The 22450-nt window shown below is 40.5% G+C and overlaps 2 protein-coding genes across 5 annotated transcripts; one reads left to right on the top strand and one right to left on the bottom strand.

The window, feature by feature from the left end:
• The first annotated feature begins 794 nt into the window (after positions 1-794).
• il12rb2 (interleukin 12 receptor, beta 2a) lies at positions 795-16405 on the top strand. The gene is made up of 16 exons (XM_034147349.1): positions 795-1176; positions 1454-1541; positions 1910-2173; positions 2920-3043; positions 3138-3328; positions 3992-4134; positions 4951-5086; positions 6795-6868; positions 7418-7625; positions 7950-8144; positions 10407-10508; positions 10625-10768; positions 11467-11598; positions 13300-13408; positions 13579-13666; positions 14242-16405. The coding sequence occupies exons 2-16, from the start codon at positions 1469-1471 to the stop codon at positions 14656-14658; spliced, it is 2400 nt and encodes a 799-aa protein (XP_034003240.1). The 5' UTR covers positions 795-1176; positions 1454-1468; the 3' UTR covers positions 14659-16405.
• Positions 16228-22307, bottom strand: serbp1a (SERPINE1 mRNA binding protein 1a). 4 transcript variants are annotated; one of them, XM_034147351.1, is made up of 9 exons: positions 21937-22307; positions 20333-20516; positions 19676-19831; positions 19485-19556; positions 18952-19026; positions 18633-18804; positions 18126-18170; positions 17787-18008; positions 16228-17557 (listed from the first exon to the last, which is right to left on the bottom strand). In XM_034147351.1, the coding sequence occupies exons 1-9, from the start codon at positions 22193-22195 to the stop codon at positions 17501-17503; spliced, it is 1242 nt and encodes a 413-aa protein (XP_034003242.1). In that variant the 5' UTR covers positions 22196-22307; the 3' UTR covers positions 16228-17500. The 4 variants fall into 4 exon arrangements, with proteins under 4 accessions (XP_034003242.1, XP_034003243.1, XP_034003244.1 ...); XM_034147352.1 differs by having other exon boundaries at positions 18633-18801; XM_034147353.1 differs by having other exon boundaries at positions 19485-19553.
• Positions 22308-22450: the final 143 nt, after the last annotated feature.

Raw genomic sequence — 22450 nt, 5'->3', positions numbered from 1 at the left:
GCAGTAAAATGTTCCCTGTCAGTGTTTTACTAAGACATGTGATGTTTTTAGATTATTAATGTGTGTGACGTTACTGCTGGAGTTGTTAAAGGCTTGTGGTGATGACCACTTGATCCTTCAGTTAATCTGAAATCACCCAATCGGTAGATTCATGGTTTTTACTGGACAGGAAGGGTATGAAGACATTGTGATCTGAAAAGTAAATAGCAACCAAAGTTGTTAGACAGGTAGCCTACATTATGTGCTTCAAATATGTAATTGAGTATATAGTTGCAATGACTGTAACAATAAAAGTACTAGTAGGCAAGTTCAGTATAGAGAGCTCTTTAGTAACCAGTGGTGTAAAGTATTTGTTCTCATGTACTGTACTGAACATTTGATAGACTTGTAATTGACTTTTGCTTCTTTGTTCCTTTACCCTATTACAATTCAAAGTGAATTAGTGTACTTTTACTGCACTACATTTATGTAATACCTTTAGTTACTTAGCAGATTTTGATTAATGATGTCAAATATAAACAACACTTAAATAAGACTTGAGTTACACCTGGAGTAAATTCACAAGCTATCCCACACGGTAATTAAAATTAGCTCCACCTTTACCAGCTTTGATAAACTTAAATGCATTAATAATTTTGATCAAATCATATGGTGTTCTACATAATGAGTACTTTTACTTTTGTTTCTTTAAGTATATTGAGATGCTAATACTTTTGTACTTTTACTTATGTAACATTTTCAAAGCAGGACTTTCCCTTAACAGAGTACACCTACACTCTGTTACTTTTACTTTTACCTACAACATCTGAGTACTTCTTCCACCTGAGTACTTCTTCCACCTCTTTTCCACTATTGCTTTTACCTAACGACGAATCTCCTGAATCTGCACAGCCTTTGTGAGTCTAGTTTCCTTGGTGAAGTAGTGTGTGAGTGAAGTGTGTGAGTGAAGTGTGTGAGTGAAGTGTGTGAGTGAAGTGTGTGAGTGAAGTGTGTGAGTGAAGTGTGTCACTACACACCAGAGGCAGCAGTCAGTCACCACCACGGAGTGTCTGCCGTCAGCTCACCACAGTTTGGACACTCTGCTCTGATGAAATATGTGAGGAAGACTTAATGATATGGCTTTGAAAGGCTCCTTTGGCAATAAAGGTTGATATGATGCTGAGATGTGATGTCTTGGTGAGTATGACTTTCTGTTTTTATTACCGTCCGGCATTATTGACTGCATGCAGCTGCCATATATGTGTCGCTATAGGGCTCTGCCTGAACTCTTTAATATGCTTTTAACTATATAAGCGCCAGAGACCAGGATGATCATAAAGAAGCAAATGTGTTTTACTGAGTAAAACATTGGATCATTACTATCAATCATTATTCCTCAGTAAATAACTTTAAAACTGCTCTATCCTAAATCATGATAGACCTCATATATGTTGTGTGTTTTTTATGTTTTAAGGTAACATAGCAGTCAATGATGGTGACACTGTCCCACACATGGGCCATCCTCACTGCTGTCACTGTGTTGACCGTGCAGCTATGCGAGGGTAAATTCAGACTGTTGTGCAAATCATTTTCTAAAATTTCGTTTTCACATGTTCATGTGTGTGTGTGTGTGTGTGTGTGTGTGTGTGTGTGTGTGTGTGTGTGTGTGTGTGTGTGTGTGTGTGTGTGTGTGTGTGTGTGTGTGTGTGTGTGTGTGTGTGTGTGTGTGTGTGTGTATGTGTGTGTTAATGTATTTTTCATCTGCATGAGGTTTATGGATTAATATGTGTTTTGTGAAAGGCATATATGCAGAAATACTCTTCCTTATCTGTTCCAAATTCAACAAATCCATGATCAGTGGCTTTCTTAACTTCTCATCACTATATTTTATGAACATGAAGTTAATAAAAGTTAACATTTCTACTTTCAGGTAAGAAGTGCTGTAACCTCAAGTCCAGTAATGATGGAAATTATGTGCTGCTCGGCTCCAATTTTACGATTTACTGCACCAGTTTAATGGTTGACTGCATCAAACAAATCAAATTCTTCGGCCAAAATAACGCACAACTGCCCCACAAAGTATTCAATTCTACAATATATTACGACGTGGTTAACATAACGGAGAAGAAAACATATAGCTGTAAGTGTCCTTCCTTTGACTGTGACTCCTGTGGACAGGACTTCTCAACTGGATGTGAGTAAAAAGGAAAAGCATCCCTTTCTGAAACAAGTTTAGTTTATTTGCAAATATGTACATATATGAAAAAAAGGGCAGGGGAGTTAAGAAGCCAAAATGTCTTATGATCTCATGAATTAGGATACCTCCCCCATTAGAGGTTTTACCAGAAGCTTAGTTTTACAAATTGAGATGCATTACACTAAAATCCATAAAGAGATTTAAACAACTTTGCTTATTATAGTCTGATTTTCTTTTAATAACGATAATACTGATGTTAACTGCAGTAAAGTTGACACATTTAGGGAATGTCATGCTATTTTACCTCAAATGAAATTACTGATTATTGTGATGATGTATACATTATTCTTATTCAAAACTCTGTGAATGAGAATGTGACCCTGCATGGGGCTTAGAGATGAGGCTTCCATATCTTAAGACATTACTGTAACTTTTCAAGCTACAAGAGCTGTTAAAAAAAGAGGTAGGGTTGGTTCTGCATTTTGCAAGCAAGGCGCAGCGAAGTGTCAAAGATTAAAATGTGATAAGTTCTGACCACAGACCTGTTGCTAAATGAGGACTAAAAACAAGCTTGACACATGCAGCATAGCAGTTCTCTTACACTAAACATGCACACAATGTTATCAACATAAATACTCAAAATGTGTGTTCCTTCATGTACCACTTCCTTATTTGACAGTCCTACAGTAATGGGTTCAGGTTCTATGCTCAACACTTAATTGTACGTCCTGTTTGTCCATCAGATCCACCAGAGAGCCCTAAAAACATTTCATGCACCTACAAAATCAAAAATAGTGATAGTGGAGATGTGTTCTGCAGTTGGGACAGAGGACGGGATACTTTTCTGAAGAATGATTTAATGCTGATGTGAGTTAAAAAAACTAAACTAATTTAGAAGTACAACAATACTATCATACTGGTGGATCTACAGTAAAATAAAATGTGGCTTTGTGTGTTTCAGGATGACAATTTTATCAAAAAACCATACACATGCACCGATGCTGGACAACTTCTCCAGTAAGGCAACTGATCAACGGTCAGCTAGCGTCACTGTGAACGGCTCCGTCCTGATGATCTCTGTGTGGGTCGACGCCAAAAATGCATTGGGCTCTGCAGCTTCCATCCACAAGAACTACACACTGAGTGACATTAGTAAGACACTAGCATATTTTCATTCATACAGTCAAGTATTTGGAGAGGTTCTTGGCAACTTCTGCATAAATAGCGTGTCATTTCTCATGACCGTTCTAGTGCTTCTTTGCAATGTAATATGTCCTTCTTTGATGCACTTATCTTCAAGTTTATAAACTCCCTCCACCCTTCTTTGAACTAGGCAATGAATGCCTCTTATGGTATGTTTGAGCTGATGAATCGTATCTCTTCATTACTTCCGATTTTAAAGAAATCAAACGTTAAAAATGTTAAGGCTTTATTTACATTTTGTGTGAGTTTTCCATAAGTCTGTGCCAATATTCAAGTAGTGCAATCCTCGTAATAACTAAGTGGACTTTTTTTTAACAAAGTCCACTTGGACTCAACAACTAATATGCTTATTATGACAATTTATAAATAGGATGAAATCCTGAAAAAATATATTTTGGACAGGAATGGATGTATCTGCAGCTTGACTGGTTCCGGACTTTTTATAGGACCTTTTACATAACCATTTTGCATAGTCTGACTCATCATGAGTTTTTATGTGATTAAATACTATGACATTTGTATGTTAGTTGAAGTCTGTTGCTGATGTACTGGTATTATAAGGCTGTCTTAATTTGTCTAATTGATCTGATAATTCTGTGTTAATCTGAGCAGAGATACCATCGACTCCTGTTCTTCGCCAACCGGATTGCACTTCCCAAGAGTGCACCATCACAGTGGAGCAGCCTGTGATGACTCAGCACCTGGAGATCCAATACAGAGCGGACACACAGACATGGACATCTTCTCCAGACTCAGTAAGTAGTCTTATAACTGTTCAGATTAGAGCAGATTTTGACGAGCCCTCCGTTTAGGGCGGTGGTGGCTCAGTCCGTAGGGACTCGGCCTGGGAACCGGAAGGTTACCGGTTCGAATCTCGGAACGACCAAGTAACTACCGAGGTGCCCCTGAGCAAGGTGCTGTCCCTACACTGCTCCCCGAGTGCCGACCTAATGGCTGCTCACTGCTCCTAACACTAGGATGGGTCAAATGCAGAGATCTAGTGCGGTGGTGGCGAAGTCGATAGGGACTTGGCTTGGCAACTTGAAGGTCACCAGTTCGAGTCCCGGCAAGACCAAGTGCTACCGAGGTGTCCCTGAGCAAGGCACCGTTCCCTACACTGCTCCCCGGGTGCCGGACACTGCAGCACACTGCTCCTAACACTAGGATGGGTCAAATGCAGAGGAACAATTTTGTTACATAGTACCTGTACTGTGAAATGACAATAAGAGCAATTTATAATTTATAAATGTACGGACTTTCAATAAGATGTTTGCTGAGGAAGATTTCTCAAACTCTTTGAAGACATAAAGTCACTGCATGCTGAGAACTCATAGCTCTTCTGCTAATTCAAAGCAAAATAAATATATGTGTCAGGTGGATGTGCACAAAGGTACAGTACACTTATAATGTTGCCACATTTTTAAAAACAAGCAAAATTTGAATTTATTTGGTGTTTTTGCAGTGTGACCCTAAATGGTACTTCATGGCAGCGAGAAATCTTTATTGGAACATGGATGAGTGAGTTGATATCAATTACAATAAGATTAAAACCACATATGTTTTGCTCACAGGGTGTGCAGATGAGTCCAGTGCAGGTTGCCTCTCTGGAGCCTTACACGTTGTACCACTTCAGAGTCAGATCCAAATTCAGCACCGGCCTGTGGAGTCTGTGGAGCGCTAACATTTCCAACTGGACTGAAGAGGAAGGTAAGCAAAGCACTGGCAGAAGAAAACCTGTTTGCTTTCATTTATTGTGGAGTAAAGTTGATTTCACAATGTAATAATCAGGTTAGATTGTTTGCCTGTAAGCATCACCTTCACTATGCACTTCTGTCTGACACTTAGTACAATATCCTGGGAAATGGCTTGAGTTAAGGCACAAAGGAAGTAAGTCAACCATTGTGCAGTCAAAACAGGAAGAGGTTAGTGATCAAAGAGTATCAATGTGACTTATTTACAGTTATAATGCTCAGGAGCAGAAATGATGTGGGAAAAAATTAATAAAAATGAATGTAGTGTGTTGTTGGTGGTTGCTAGGCTCTGAGGAAAACCGAAAGCGATCCGGTTGTCTTTTGTGACAGCAGCGCCCACAAATGTATCATTTAGAAACTGTTGGGGGTTAAAGTTGAAGTGGTCTGTTTTCACTACACTAACCTGCTGATTACTTTTGCACTTCCTGAATGAAAGAACCTCTGTTTCTGTCTGTGTGCAAGCAATGATATCTGAACGGAGTATTTACAGTCTCTCTGTGGCACTTTATCTATGAAAGATATCAGATGATGTTTCCGTTTCTTTGGGTTTTTTGAGGCAGTTATCAGGTCACCACTCACTGTCTGCAGGATACCTATAAGCCACTGAAACAGTGCTTATGGGTTTGTGTGTGTAGAGCAAAACCATTCATTATCGATAAGACAGTATGGGCGGTGGCTTACAGAAGTACTTGAGTGTTTATCAGTTAAACATTGAGCAAGAGCAAAGAAAGTGAAGTAACAATAAGGGGAGTGATGCTTCCTTGGAAATATCATGTAACACTTGTAATACTGATGGTGTGAAGATGTGAAGGTCTGATGTATGAGATATGAATGTGCAGCAGTGACAAGTCATCAGCTTTCTAACAGATGCAGAGGTAGAGGTAGAAACAACTGCAGTTACATTTTTGGTCAAAGGTATTAACATTTTCTTTGTTTAAGCATGCATTGAACACATAATTACACTATATTGCTATTTTTCTTGATGTGCAATCATCTTACAGAGATTTAAAAAATAAAGAAGGAAGCTAATCTACTCCTCTAAACAATTACATTTATTGGGAAAGTAATAAAAGCATTTTCCCACAACTGCTTTATGTGTAAAATTATAGAATAATCTATTGATATTTTACTTCAAATACCTTTTCTCCTTTTCTCCTGGCCTAATGATAACCAGTGAGAAATCTCTTTGACACAAAATGGGCTTTCAGATTTGATGAAGGTGAGGTTACGTATTTGAAGACTCAATTATTAGACATCATTGAAGTTTAACTCCTACTTTAGCCTCCCATGAACATGCGGCTTTAAATCTCCAACAGCAGAAAATGTAATAGATTAGTTTGAGGAGAGTTATCTGGATGTTCAATGTCATAGATGAACAAAATAATTCCAACTTTATGGGCAACAGTGTGTATAGATATGGAGGTTTCTTGGAAGTGTAACTCATTGTTGTCTGACTTCAGCTCACGTAGGAAAATGTGACAGAGCTGCAAAGTTATAGTTGAGAACTTTTAAAGAAGTCGTTGAGAAATCTTAATTCTCTAAACATGTCTTTAACTCTGCCATTGAAAAAAACAGTCGTTCGGAAATTCAAAGACTCAAATATTAACCTTTTTATGAATGCTTTTAGTTTTATGGTCCAGTGACAGATTGTTTTTTGTTTTTAGCTCCTGCCAAAGAGTTGGATGTGTGGTACGCTGAACCGGCCTCTGACTTTAGATCCCTGACAGTGTATTGGAAGGTATGTTTTACATCTTATTTAAGTGAGTTGATATGATTGTGAATGCACATGAACACTGCTGTACAGTTTCATGAGCTCCCTCTCGTGCTTCGGGTCTGCGTGGGTGTCAGGTGTTGTTGCCATAGTAACACTTTGTAATCTTCCCGTACTTCCTGCACACACTAAAGGTCAACCCTTGACCACTGATGCGGTGACACCCTCACACCCTCACACACACACTTGCACATCCCCACTCTCAACCACATATGTACACACACACACACACACACACACACACACACACACACACACACACACACACACACACACACTCATTTAACGTCACATGAAGACAATGAGAGATGAGTGAAACCTGATAGTTTCAGTTTACAAGAAAAGAGGAGCTGAACAGAAATGATGTGCATGTCTGACATGCTCTCTTTGTGTGGTGATTTTGAGCCGTCAGTAAAGACTGTAAAATCCAAAGCACATGACCCTCATGTTGTTGTTACTTTTACTTTGTATGATGTTAAACGTAATAACTCACTTCTAAACATCCTCTGACTGCAGGAGCTGAGCATTTCTGCTGCCAAAGGGAAAATCCTTTCATACAGAGTCCAAGTTTACAGCCCAGACTCTCGGCAGAACATCACTAACGTTAGCGCCGAAGCCAGGAGTTATTCGGTCCCTTTCTGTGCCGAATGTGAAGTGTCAGTGTGGGCTTGCAACTCCAAAGGGTCGTCCCCTCCAGCCAATATTACATCTGAATACACAAAAGGTAATAAAAAAGGAATGCCTTGTATAAGTAATTATCCGCAAGAAGCCAGCCTCTTTTGGTGAGCAGTGTTGTAAATATCAGATGCATCAGTAATACTGAGGCTGCATGTTTCTCTCTTTTAGTGAAGCTTGTATAACTTCTGCTGTGCTTTAAAATGATAGATTAATCTATTTTTTACTTTAAATACCTTTTCTCCTTTTCTCCTGGCCTAATGATAACCAGTGAGAAATCTCTTTGACACAAAATGGGCTTTGAGATTTGATGAAGGTGAGGTAAATATCAGATGCATCAGTAATACTGAGGCTGCATGTTTCTCTCTTTTAGTGAAGCTGAGGCATTTAGATCCCCTTCAAGATGTGCGCATGCATGTTGCTGCAGACAACCTCAGTGTCACCCTCTCCTGGAAGAAGCCCTACGCTGCAGTGAGGCGGTCTGTGGTGGAGTGGTTCCCCGAGGGCCACACGATGGAGCTCAGATGGGTCGGACTGGGCCGCAATGAAAACCATACTGTTATAACAGGTGGGTATTAGAGAGTTAAAGGAAATACTAGGTCTATACTGAATGTCGTGTGTTTCGTACATTCAAAGTGGTGTTTATTAATGAAGCTGTGAAGGTCTATGTCAAGTTATCACATTTATGAGACTACTGAAAGACGTTTTTACTACTAGTGTGTCATATATTTTAACTTTGATAAATATCTCTCTCACCTCAGGCTGCGTTCCAGCCTTTTTTAAACATGCTGTAGTGCAGCCTCTTATCAAAAAACAGAACCTTGATCATTCTGTTCTCTCCAACTTTAGACCTATTTCTAAGCTTCCCTTCCTGTCTAAAGTCCTAGAGAAAGTGGTGTTAGCGCAACTGCATATCAGAGAAGTTTCAGTCTGATTTTAAATCACGCCATAGCACAGAAACTGCTCTCCTAAGAGTTTTTAATGATCTTATTTGAACTGCCAATTCTGGGAATTCTGCTGTGCTTGTGCTTTTAGATTTGTCTGCTGCTTTTGACACCATTGACCACCAAATAATTTTATCACGCCTTGAACTGTGAGTTGGAATTAAAGGTAATGTCCTAAAATGGTTTCAATCATATCTGTCAGAAAGGACCTTTTCTGTGCATCTTGGCCAGTATTCTTCAGCTGTAGCCCCAGGATATGGGGTCCCTCAAGGTTCTATCCTAGGCCCCATTCTGTTCAGTCTGTATTTACTACCTCTGGGGTCAATTTTTAAAAAGCATAACATTTCGTACCATTGCTTTGCAGATGATTTGCAGGTATACCTGCCTATAAAAGCAAATAATGAATCTAGGATTGCCTTGCTTAGCTGTCTGAAAGACATAAAATCATGGATGGAAATCAACTTCTTGACTCTCAACGAAAACAAGACAGAGATTATAATATTTGGAGAGTCTGAACTCCTGAATGGCTTTAATAGTGTACTCGGCCCCTTAGCCTCCTACAGCCGTCCCTCTGCTCTGTCAGAAATCTTGGAGTCATCTTTGACAAATGTTTTAAATTTGACAAACAAATAAGCTCAGTTGTCAAGACAAGCTTCTTCCAGCTGCGGCTTCTGGGGAAGGTAAAAGCTTATCTTCCTAGTTAGGAATTTGAACAGCTAATCCACCTATTTATAACGTCTCGTTTAGACTATTGTAACTCCGTCGCCTGCAGCTGGTCCAAAATGCGGCTGCCCGCCTTCTTACTGGGAAGAAACGTTATGACCACATCACACCCGTTTTGGCAGATCTTCATTGGCTTCCTGTCAGTTACAGGATCCAGTTGAAGTACTTACTTGTTGTTTTTAAATCATTGCATGGACTGGCACCACATTACCTGTCTGAGTTGTTGCACCCCCATGCTCCAGCTAGAGCATTGCGATCAGCTCAGCAAAATATGTTGGTGGTTCCTCGGTGCAGGAAAAAACCCCGAGGTGACAGGGCTTTCAGTGTTGCAGCTCCCAGACTGTGAAACAGCCTCCCAGTACATATCCGGACTGCTGAGTCTATTGAACTTTTTAAATCTCAGCTAAAAACTCACCTCTTTGCACTGGCGTTTAATACTAGTTGAACATTACATTTTTACATTTGTATGTGTTTTTTATATGTTTCTAGTTATTGTGCTTGTTATCATGTTTTTAATTATTGTTTTATTATTGTACTCCCATTGTGTTATTTAATATTGTAGTTATTGCCTGTACAGCACTTTGGTCAACTGAAGGTTGTTTTAAATGTGCTATATAAATAAATAAAGATTGAGATAAAGATTGAGATTATGACACTGGAAAAACCTCAGAGAAAAATCCTAAATTTGGAAAAACCATATATGGGTAAAATAGTTGTTTTTAAATAATGAAACGTTTCAGTTACATTTTTTTTTAAAGGCTAAATGCCAGCTCATACAGATTAACGGAATATTTTTTTTTTATAAAGATAAAACCTTGTTGTTAAATGTTGAAGCTTTTTCGAAAAATGCTGAAATTGTAACGCTCTGGAATTATTGGAGATATTTGGCTCAAACAAGTCAGAAACAAACACACAGCCTCCAATAGAATCTAAATCTACAATTGCTATAATACTAATATTAGTTCAGAATATATATAGCCTTTATTTGCAACTGTGAGAATTACAGGTGAATAAAAAAGCAAGGAAATGAATGAAAAGATTTCCAATATAAACATAACGTTATGAATGAGCTTTAAGCTACGCAGTACAGCCCCAGTAAACACTACTCTATGTCCTCCATTGTATTTGTCTCTGTTGCTATATCTATGTCTTTCTTTACGCAGATGTCAAGCCATTTGAGTGCTACGAGGGAGCAGTGTATGTTTTCTATAATGAGAGCTCAGTGAGAAGGACCAGATTTACAGGGGTCACTACTCTGGAATCAGGTAAGGTCTAAGTCTAAGTGTTACATAAGTGCATAAACATATCTGGCAGAAAAGAAAGCTAGTAAAACGATAGTAAAAACAGTTTTGTAAGTGTTTCTTTCTGCGTGTGTTTGCAGCCCCAACAGCTGGTCCATCAGTCGAGCAGACGGTTGAGGGGAAGCAGGTGAGAGTGACCTGGGCAGAGATTCCCAGGGGTCAGCGCGGAGGTTGTCTCACAAACTACAACATCTATTTAGAGAACCAAGGACACAGGAAGCATTGTAAGAACCATTTATCTGTACTACTGACTGACACCTGGTACATTTAGGTGATGGAGTTTTGTTTTGTTTTTTTAAGCATTCTTTTTAATTCATTATTGTGGTTTTAACTATTTGAAGAAATAGCTACTGAATAAAATGAAAATAAAGTAAACAGATAACAAAGACAAAGATACAACTGTGTGTATCTGAAAAGGTCCTGTCTGAATTCGGTTTCTACAATTTAATAAATGTAAAAAATGTAACATTATATTATATTATAAGTGTGAACAAATAGTGGGAAACTCATAGTGAAGATGTTGTTATATATCATACAATACAATATAATACAGCTTTATTTATAAAGCACTTTAAAACCTCCAGACCAAAGTGCTGTACAGTCAAATAACAAACAAAAAAAAATCACACAGCACAGCTCACACACCATAAAACAAGTACAAGTAAAAACAATAGACAATTTAAAAGCAATAAAAGCAACAATCTAAAAGATGTCTATGCTCTATATGCTAAGGAGAAGAGGTGGGTTTTAAGAAGCGATTTAAAGGCAGACAGTGTGGAGGCCTGTCTGATATGCATGGGCAGATCATTCCACAGTGTGGGATCATTTCTTCTCATCTCTCATCCAAATGTTAACATGTAGTCTTACAGCCAATCACATGTGTAACTTCCCTCTGCTGTGTGCATGTGAATGTGTGTTGCAGACTCCATACAGGCATCGCAGCGTGAGCACGTCATCAAGGACCTGTCCTCACCCGCCTACATACTGTGGATGACGGCCTCCACCGCTAAAGGAGAAGGACCTGTAGGGAATCGGATAACGTTCTTCATGCAGCGTAAGCCCCTTTACAAGTTTTATTTACAGGAAAATTGTGACATTTTGGAGGCTATGCTTATTTGCTTTATTGCCTAGAGAGTAACATAAGAAGACGATCAATACTACTGTTTTGTCTGTACAGTGAATTAAAAGTTCAAGTCCTGGTTACAGTCACAATTCGAGAGCCACTATTATTCCAAGACGGGGTTAAGAGAGGAAATTCAAATAATATGTGGTGCCCATGTGACCTCACCACACTAAAGGAATGCAGTAAGTGGAAACCTAATGGCATAAAAATGACACAATTGTATACAAAACAAACCCTAAACTCATTAACATAATTCATTAATGAGACCACATGCCGCAACAAAAATATTGTATAATGTCCTCCCTTCAAAATGCAACAATAGAAAAAGCAATATAAATCAGGATGAAACAATTCTTTGCAAACAAAATCCTTAAGGAATCAGCACTCACCACAAAAACAATCTAGCCTCGACTTGATTTGTTGCTAAATCTTTGTTGTCCCAAGTACTCACTGGTTTCGCTGTGGTTTATTTTCCAAGGAAGGGCTTCCTAAGTCCAACCTAACTTCTTCGTCTCTCGTCACAAACAAAACCAATCATTTTCTCCCCAAACAGCGTCACCATGGCAACACTTTTACCATGAAACCCTCTATTGTTTGCTGTTGTACAGATAAGCAGCATAGTCAAAACACAGATGGACAACGTAAACTATAGTGTGACAAGTGGAGATTTAGAAATCATAAATATATGCTTATACTACTTATAAAGAAGATAGCAGTGTCATTTTGACCAACTCTTGTAGTTTAAGCAGTTTGGTGAATTGTAAATCAAATCAAATCAAATCAAGGTTTATTTATAAAGCACATTTAAAAGCGATTTTTGGTCGGGCCAAAGTGCTGTACATGTAATAACTACAATCACATAAAAACACATTTCTATAATCACAATAAAAGACAATAAATTACAACAGATATTTAAAAGAAAATACAGAGAAAAGTCAGGAGTCATGCTCCGCTCTGACTAAAAGGCCAGGGAGAAGAAGTGTGTCTTAAGAGTAGATTTAAAAACCCCTAGGGTCTGGGCCGACCTCACATGGAGGGGCAGAGTGTTCCAGAGCCTCGGGCCAGCTGCTGCGAAGGCTCGGTGCCCTCGGGTTTTGAGCCTGGTCTTGGGCACTATCAGCAACAGCTGGTCAGCAGACCTTAAAGCTCTTGTTGGGGTGTAGCGCTGGAGGAGTTCAGCTATATAGGCCGGAGCCAGCCCATAGTGCTTTAAAAACAAATAAAAGGAGTTTAAAATCAATTCGGAACCGAATTGGAAGCCAGTGCAGTGAGGCCAGAATTGGGGTGATGTGGTCACGCTTTTTGTGGCCAGTGAGTAGACGTGCAGCTGCGTTCTGGACTAGCTGCAGGCGTTTAATTGACGCCTGGTCCATACCCACGTACAGAGCGTTGCAGTAGTCCAACCTCGAGGTAACAAAGGCATTAATAACCCTTTCCAGGTCCTCAAACAAATTGTACGTGTTGTTTCCCAGCTATTATTTAGTCGTTGCCTTTTCTTCATCACTAATGACTACTGAATTTAGACTTATTGGACACAGTGGTCGGTTCTTCACATTGCATCTTTAACTGACTGTACCATATAAGCGAATTGTATGTACTGCAATCTTACTTCTCCCTGTTTCACTGTTGCAGAGGAGAGCCAACTCTCCCCTCTACTGGTGTGTGCAGTGGCCGCCCCGATCGTAGTATTCCTGGTGTGTCTGTACCATGGTCTGTACCAGAGCTCAGCAGTCAAGCAGAGGTATGTGAGCAACAGCCGCTCTAAAGGGATATTTCTAAGCGGTTTTGCAGAAAATACACAATGGTTGTCATAAATGATAAATAAAAAAATCAATGACGAAGCTATAAAAAGAATAATTGAATATATGCCATTACATTTTCCATGCCATATTGTCTCCACCCTCTCTTTAGGTTTTGGGTGTATTTCCAGTGCCTCATGCTCGACGTTGTGCCAGATCCTGCTAACAGCAAGTGGGCAAAAGAGTGTATTCAGGATAAGGTAAATATTTAGAAGTGGAAAAAATACACAATACTATAACAAGCCAGAGGTGTTAGGTAACTTAGTTCATTTACATGTACTTCAGATGTCCATTTGCTGCTACTTTGTACTTCTACCCTACTCCAATTCAAAGGTTAATAGTGTACTTTTACTTCCACTTTCCATACCCTAGCTACTTTTCCATTTTGATTAGTGATTTGAATTATAATCAACACTTAAATAAGACTTAAGGTACACCTGAAGTAACATTCATAAGCTACCCTTCAGCATGAAGTGATTCAAACTTTTACTTGTAACAGAGTATTCCTACTCTCTGCTAGTTCTGCTTCTTTTTTTTTATATCTTTTTTTGAATATATTTTATTGAGCACAAAATATACAATTATAGAGTAAGAAAGGGACAGAAACAAAATGCTCACCTTCAGTTTTTTATTTTAAACATCCCACCCCCCGATCCCCAGCCCGCCTCGACTGCTAGTTCTACTTCTAGCAAGTACACAATCTGATTATTTCGCCCACCTCTGTAAAAAGCTGATCATTGTTCATAGTTTAAGCCTCTTTCTCCCTTCAAAACAGGGCAAGATGAACCTCCAGCTGCAGCTGAGTAACTCCAGTGGAGCAGAGGAGGAAGAGGAGCCCATCCTGGTGGACGTGGAGGAGCTTCCTCGTCCCACCAGCCTGAGTCCTGAGACGGAGCCGGCCACAGTCCTCTACCCTCGGACCACCTACATCAAGAGCTTCTCCCACGACTCAGACAGCTCCGACCTGCGGCAGACGTCCCTGGACACCAACAGCACCGTCGACTACATCTCATCAAACGGAGCGGGAATAATGGATGAGGAGGAGGAGGAGGAGGAGGAGGAGGAAGAGGAAATGCTGGGTTTCTTCCCCAGTCACAACATCTTCATGGAGCCGCTGGAGTTTGGAGGGAAGTTGACTCTGAATGCGGTCAAAATCGACTGCGGTGACTTCTTTCAGAACAGTGCGTGTTGACCTGAAACCAAAACTCTTTGGTGAGATGAGTGAAAGCCATCTTTAGAGGAAGAGGATGGCTACACAAAAAGACATTGGTCACAATGACCGGAGCTGGTGACCAGGTTCCTCTTTATTTCTGTTCCCGTGTCTATTTTGTCACACATCTTGTTGTGATGTGCATGAACTACCTCCTTGCTTGTTGAAATCAGAAGAAGCTGTCAATAGTCTTTCATTATGTTTCAGCAGTAATACTTTGTTTTCATTTTGTGCATTACCATGGATTTGTTTTAAGAGCTTTGGACACACCAACACTTGCAAGTGTAACAATCCATCAATCTGGATCCATATACTGTATAATAACTCACTGATTTACAATACAAAAAAAATATTTTAACAGCATAACTCTACACCGGTTGAGGAATTTCAGATTTTCAGAGCATTGCCTGTTTTTCTCTCGCCGCCTGATGTATTTGTTCCTAGTGATGTTAATAAATGATGGTAAAATGGCACTGTGATGAATTCTTAAATTAATATTAAGAATATTAATTATATTTTGTTTGATATAAATAATCTGGTTCTGATAAATGATCAAATAATGCCTCATGCTTTTGTCTTTGCTACCCTTCTTGATGTTTCCCATCATTTGAATTTCCCAAATTCCTCTGACCCAATCACCCCAAAACCATACCAAATATGACAAACCTTTTATTTTGTGGACTTTCTATTTAATAAGAATGTAATAAGAACTACTTCCCCTTCTGAAGCAGTAAGTCATTGTGTTTGATTTCTACACAGAATGAGAGTTATCATCAATTTTCAAACATCAAACTAGTGTATGTAATCTGCCCGTCCTGAGTCCTGTTCCCTTGTGAATAATGTTCTAAATCCAGTGATGCCTGGTATCTGACAAAACAAACAGTATATATTTTTTTCTTTCTCGTATCAACACCCTCTGACCTGCAGTAAGCAGAGCTGCCAGAAAAGGGCTAAAACAAACTATTGACATTCAAAGGGAACAAGACTTGAAGAAGTGAATGCTACACATGAGTAGTGGGTTAGGTCTTGTGTCAATCAAATGAAGTGCTTTCTGGAGCTGCTTGTATGTATAGGAGTTGTAAGAAATCTAGGAGATGGTAAGAATCATTATCGTGGGTCAAGTTGGGCAGTCCTAAACCGGGCAGGATTTGTCATTTGACTGGGGTGAAGGAGGAGGGGTGGGAGGTCGGGGAACCCATGGCTGGACTAACACTTCCTCTCTTTGGGAACACCACCGGCTTGGGCCTTGTAAATGTTCAATGAGAGCTTGATGCTCATCATTTCACAAAGGTTTTGAAGACAAGCAATAGAAAACGATGCTGATCAAAAAGAAAAATGGCAGTCCTGCTATTTTAGGTTTTAAATGAAAAACAAATAAGTGACTGGGTCTACTACTTATTTACAGGCTACAAGGAGGAACTACGACATAAGAATGAGATACGTTTAAAGTGTTTGTATAGTAGTGAAGTGTGGTTGTAAGCAAAATCAAAAAAGGTAAGTACTGTACAGTGTTTGCATGTATTGAGGCAGGATTAAATAAGTGACAATGCAAAAGATTTACCGACCATCTTTATTTACCGACAGAGGTCTCTAATAGCAGGGCTAGAATTCACACATTTGTAGAGCACTTCAGTTGTTCCACACAATGAACGACTGTATTTCTTTCAGAGCAATTATGCAGTGGTGCCACAGTGGAAGCTACAGGGCAAGTCAACAGTGGAGGAAAAGATATGCACAGTACAGGCTGCAAAAACAAACTGAAACTGGGCTGAAGGATGCTTGGAGTGGAGTGTGTAAACAGTCGGACAAGGTCTGAAGGCTTCCAGAAGACTACAGCCGCGTCTCAACTGTGTAAAGACACTTCCTCTACGTATCACTCTTTAAAGTAAAACAAAAAGGCATTCATTGACTTGCACATGGCTGTAACCTAAGATGAAATGGGCAGGTAGGAACAGATACTAAGATGGTGACTAGTGCCCCGAAAACCTCCGAAATCGGAAAGCATGGAATAACTTTGGGCTTCAAATTGATCCATCTGACAAACATCTCAGGATCAATGCAAATTTGGGAGAGTAATCAGCAATGTGTTCCTCAAAAATGACCAAATATTCCTCCATTAGAACATCAGTACAAAATAACCTTAATACAGATTTAGGCGTCATTTCCTCGATGCAATCAAATGTGGGGAGCAACGCTCGATCAGAGTGTCCTGTTTGCACCGTATGAAAATAGTCAAGATTTACAGGTCAAAGATCATAGAAGAATAGACCTCCTGTAAAAAATATAAAACAATATCCCAGTGCTAAAGAAAAAAAACTCGTATCCGTGAAGCTCTAACTTCATCAGAAAGACTTGGTGTGGCAGAGCTTATGAGCTTGGGTTGGAGCCCTACAGTGCCTATTTTAAAGCGAGCAAGCGATGGCTCACACCAAGCGAAAAACACCCTTCTTATGCTTACATTTCGAAATGCATATATTCAAGCAGCAATTACAAATATTCATCAATGGACAATGCATAACCTCTGAAAAAAATACTGTATGAAAACATCCCTGCTACTTTGTTTCCAAGTACAAAACCTCTACCAATAAGTTGCTCCAGAGTAGCAAGAAGTCCTTTTCTTTTTTTGTTTTTTTTTTGTTAATTTCTGTTTTTTTTTCCATCTTCGTTTTGTTTTTATTGGGTAAAACTCAGTCCTCACTTTGAGTGCCATAGTTAATGACAGTCTTCTCCATCATTTTACTTTGCTGAAGGATCCAGGAACATGCAAGCCTCGTAGTGGAGGTGCTCAGGGGGCTCCTGTGGGCCTGAGGGGCCGCAGCCGGTCTTAAGCCAGAGCTGGGAAGGCTTCTGGGTCGTCCACGTTGGGCACAGACGCAGATGACTGAGGAAAAGCAAACAAAACAAAAGTTAGAAAATTGAAACATTTAAAGGGGATGAGAGGAGTTCCAGGTAGTGGGCTGACTGATCAAATTCAAAATGACTCAATTTTAGTTTTGTTGGCAACTTTGTCTTTTAATCTTACATAAACTAAACACACAATGCCTTTTTACTGGAAGTACTTTAGGTGCTAATGACATGTCAGACCAGCTGAGAGCTAGAAGGTCATCTACCTTGTCAGTCCTTCCTCCGCGGATTGGCCTGGGGGCCTCGGCTCCAGGAGGGGGAGGTCCGGGGGGTCCGCCGGGGCCGCCTCGCCCACGACCACCCCGACCACCACCACCACCACGTGGTCCACCGCGTCCGCGGCTTGGGCGGCCCAGATCTCCGAAATTGATCTCCAGCTGGGACGTGATGTCATTGGCTGGCTTCCGGAAGTGGTGCTCATCATCGAGCTGAATTAGAATGAAAGTGAAAAGACAATTTATGACTTAAATGTTTTGTAGGTTTAAAGGTTTTGTTTATTTTGTTCGCATTTGATTAGCAAACAGATACTGGAATAAAGATTTTACCTTGAGCTCCTCAATTTCAGGGTCAATAACCTCCTCTTTCTTTTCCTGTGATGGAGAAAAGAAACACATTAACAAATCTAACGGGCAAAATAAAGTTTGAAATATATGATCATAAATCAATAACAATGTAAAATTCCCCATATATTTTCTGCACGACATCGCTGTTAAGTCTACTTGAGCAAACCAAAAAAGGTCAAATCAAGTTACACCAAGTTCTGTGGTATGATAGAAGCATGGGACATGGGGCTATAAACGACCTTTTGCCCTTTCATTTATCAGTTAATCGAGTGATGCTTCTGCAAAGTCTGACCACTTATGTCAGTGGTGTATCATGATATAGCATTTACTAATAAATCAAGTCTCTATGAAATGACTACATAGTAGAGCATGTTTTTCTTTACTGATGTCTTGATGCATTAATTTAAAAAAAACTGTCTCAGTCTACTTAACAGCAACATTGAATGTGACATATTGTGTTGAGAATGAGCAGAGGGGGTTTTGACTCACTTCTGCCTTGGACTTGTGCAGCACGAAGCCTTTGTTCCAATCAGCGCCCTCGTTGGCCTTGCGGATGTTGAACTCCACCTTGGCTCGCTCCTTGTCCTGCACGGCCTTCCATTCGTCCAGAGTCATCTCCTTGGGGCCTTCTTCCTTCACTTCCTCAACCTCATTCTCCCTTCAACACAAACAGACGCACAGTGTCACAGCGTTAATGTCTAATACAAGTCAGGGTTGGTGGATTGCTTGGAACAGAAGTAGTGTTGAAATGTATCTCATGAAAACTTTTATCAATTACAGTAAAACTACAACAAAACCAAGAACTTACTTGTTCTCAGAGTCAGCAGGTGGATGTTCCTCGCCTTCAGGGTTCTCCTCAGTAACGTTTGATTGGTCGAGCTCGCTGTGAAGGAAAATAAATGTCATACGGTTTAGTACTGAGAATGGAAGTACTATAAATTACTTTTTTTGTGCTCATCCATTGAACTGGATCCTTCTTGCCATCTTCATGTATGATGTGTCATAATATAATCAATGTTTAACTAAAACCATTATAATTGTCTGAGTTTGGACTGGTGGCAGGATAACTACCCATTCACTTTTGAGTGGTACAAAACTAAAACAAATGTCCCTATGGGATTATCAAAATAAAGTATTTTTAATCAATTACTTATAAGTAAATAGTATCTTTTACTTTTTAGAGTGAAAGAATAATTTGCCTCTCCAAATACAACTACAAACACTGTCAGGTTTTGTAGGTTTGTCTAAAACAAACATGACAGAAAGAACAACTGTATTTCTGCAGGTGCTCACTCAGGAAGTGTTATGGTTGCTGATTATGTTGCGTGCGTAACAACTTACTTAACATCATCCTTGACGGTGCCCCAGTTGTGAGATCCACTTCCTCCGCGCTTCTCCTCACCTTTCAGACTACTGAGAGAAAATGAGCTTTAGCCAGGGTCATGACACATTTACTGCATGCTTTCACACAACCTCTTTAACAAACATGTTTTAAGGGGGTTATATCTAAGAGTGGGTAGATCTAAAAGTACCTAGTTCGGTCACTGCCACTGTGTCGGTCAAATTCACGTTTTCCTCGGGAGTCAAAGCCATCGGTGCGACCCATGCCTCGGCCTCTGCTGCCGCCACGGGGGGCCCCTCTTGGTCCTCCGCCGCCGCGTCCTCGCATCGGCCGATCACCAATGGGTCTAAGAAGAACAGACATGGTCAGAATTAAAACAAGCACAGGTTTCTCAACCGAATTGAAGTTAAATCTATGGAGGGTCATTCACAGGCTTCCTTTTCATCCTTGAAGTATCAAAGAGACAAAGAATGACAGCAGGAAACCTAAATGCATTCAACAGGTGCTATTCATTAACAGTTAGTTAGGATAAGTCCGCCTAAAACTTGATCTTGGCCTTTAACTTCACCTAGGCTGACTGATGTTTAAAATTGGTCATAATCTACACTTTCTCATTTAGATCTACAGAAGTAAACTGATAGGATGAAGAGCCACATGTGCCTATTCGTTTAGGGGAAAACTCTGACATACTAAGCCTTATCATTGTTAGCAATGCCTTAACAGCTACCCCACCCCATAGTGCGTTCTACTATTGCCTCATGTTGAGCTAGAATAGCAAAAAGTAGTGGTAGATTTAATCTTCTCTCATATATTTCAATCAAAATGTGTGTTGATAAGATAAACTCACTTTTCCACTGAGAATTCGCCTCCCTCGGGCTTCTCTCCAGCGTCACCAGCAGGCCTCTCGAAGCGGCGTGGGGGCCGCCTGTCCACAGGCCTTCTGTCTGTGGGGGGGCGCCCCTCTCCCTGACCGACCTGGGGTCTGAAGCCTTCGCCCTCCGGCTTGCGGCCCATTCTCCTGATGGCAGGACCTAGGATTGACCACAACAGGAGGATTAGAGGACCAATAGCACTGATAGAACAGGACCCACTGCGGAGCCCCAGACAAGAGAAAGGAGAGGGGGTGATTGTTCTGTTTAAATGGAGCAAATAATTTCAATTCATGTGCAGAGTTAAAGAGCTAAAACAGTCTCTAGTAGCCATTTATTAAATACTGATTAACCTCATGTTGGTCTGAAATGTAATAAGATTATTAAAAGTAAACATTTAAAACAATTGAGTTTACAAAAAAATTAATAGAGGCGAGTCTTACTTTATAATAAAAAAAGTCAGGACAATAATCGTTCATTGTTGCCTTTTCTAAAAAAGTATGCAGATCAGTTAAAAATCACCCTCCAACTGAGTGAAATGAATGCCTACACAGTGTTTAACCCCCCATGACACATGGTTGATGGCCACTGTCCCAGTGTGACACAACAAGTCCCACCCATTGCCTAAATCACCAGCTACAAAAATAGACACCCTCCACTACACGGCAGCAGCTGGGGCACCATAGTCTGCGCACCTGTCTCATCTTCTCTTAGTAAAAGGATATGAGCAAACTCGGCAGATTTACGTGATAATAATGGTCAACTTACTGCCTGTGCGTGGGTACCTGGATGCTTCAATTCAGCATGCTAAATCTAGAGGTCAAATTAAATATGACAGCCTGCATAGATTTTGTATTTCTTTGTGTAAGAAATAAGAAATTAAGTGATTTGAGTTTGGATGACCGCATGCACGAGCGTGTATTATGCGCTAATGGGAAGTAGCATTTTGAGACTGCTTTATTCAACACGCCCCACACTACAACCACGAGGTTCATCACCATGAAGGCGCTGCTGCTCCTAATGTGACAAATACACCTGCAAACACACCACGATTAAGTCAACGCATTTAAACCACATTCATTTGATTAGTTGTTCTTCCATGTGGCACATTTTAAATCAACCACTTTAATTAATAATTTTAAAAATGCAATAAAAAAAGTCCCACTTTTTTTGTTGATGCTAATTACGGGTAACCGAAGCAGCACTTTGGCGCGCTGAAAATCATGACTTTGAGAAATTACAAACACCTTTAGGAGACTTTCTATAGTAAGCCAGGCTTTCGGGTTCTGCCTGTCCAACAAGGCCGATGGGGGTTGGGGACAAGCCAAAACAAGTTGGCCTGCAAACTGTTTATCTCCGGATCGGTGGAGCACCACGCACCACACTAATTTACACGTTTTAATGGATGTCACCTTGCAGCCACTGACAGCAAACAGCGACACAAAAGCAGCCATGCGGACCTCATGTCATGGGGGCTTATGAATCGCTGTTAGCTAGTAAGCAAGCCACTTAGCATGTTAGCCTAAAACGCTTCACCTGCAGCCTGACTAATTTAGACCTAGAATGCAGAAATATATCTCACCATCTTTCTTAAGTGGGACAGGTGCCTGGCTCTCCTCCTTCTTATCACCCAGTGGGACTTTTCTGTCTTTTTGGGACTCCTTTTTCGGCTGCTTGGCAGCCTGGGCTGCTGAAGTCTTGGCGGCACCAGGAACAGGAGCCTCCTTCTTCTTTGCTTCGGCTTGCTTTAGCAGCTCGAAGGGATCCGACTCATCGTCAAATAACTGGTCGAACCGATTGGCAATGGCACAGCCAAAACCTTCTTGCATTTGTCCGGGCATGATGGAGCCCCTTCAGCAGGATTTTACTCCGATTCTACGAGGCTTGGTGCGAACACTTCGCTAGATGAAGCCACAAGATGGCTGGGAAAAGGACCTTCTTCTCTTCCGGCGCGGTAGACATCCGGGACCTCGGGGTTAGCGCGGGTGGGGCGTGTAGTTTTTTTAGACTTGGGCGGCAGTTGACGTAGTAGCGCATTCAACCAATTTAGAACTACACTACCCACAATGCTACTTTCTCCAGTGTTGCTACCCTCT

This window comes from Trematomus bernacchii, unplaced genomic scaffold (genome assembly GCF_902827165.1).
Source record: "Trematomus bernacchii unplaced genomic scaffold, fTreBer1.1, whole genome shotgun sequence".
Classification (NCBI taxonomy): Eukaryota; Metazoa; Chordata; class Actinopteri; order Perciformes; family Nototheniidae; genus Trematomus; species Trematomus bernacchii.
This window is presented reverse-complemented; position numbering and strand designations above follow the sequence as displayed.

What these genes read in the sequence shown, in the direction of transcription:
- il12rb2 (XM_034147349.1), top strand. Translation starts at nt 1,469, where the DNA reads ATGATGGTGACACTGTCCCACACATGGGCCATCCTCACTGCTGTCACT. An exon ending in CCCTGACAGTGTATTGGAAG is followed by an intron (nt 6,869 to 7,417) that starts GTATGTTTTACA and finishes CTCTGACTGCAG; the next exon opens with GAGCTGAGCATTTCTGCTGC. An exon ending in CCAAGGACACAGGAAGCATT is followed by an intron (nt 10,769 to 11,466) that starts GTAAGAACCATT and finishes TGTGTGTTGCAG; the next exon opens with ACTCCATACAGGCATCGCAG.
- serbp1a (XM_034147351.1), bottom strand. Translation starts at nt 22,195, where the DNA reads ATGCCCGGACAAATGCAAGAAGGTTTTGGCTGTGCCATTGCCAATCGG. An exon ending in ACCGTCAAGGATGATGTTAA is followed by an intron (nt 19,027 to 19,484) that starts GTAAGTTGTTAC and finishes TTTCCTTCACAG; the next exon opens with CGAGCTCGACCAATCAAACG. An exon ending in CCTGCTGACTCTGAGAACAA is followed by an intron (nt 18,805 to 18,951) that starts GTAAGTTCTTGG and finishes CTGTTTGTGTTG; the next exon opens with AAGGGAGAATGAGGTTGAGG.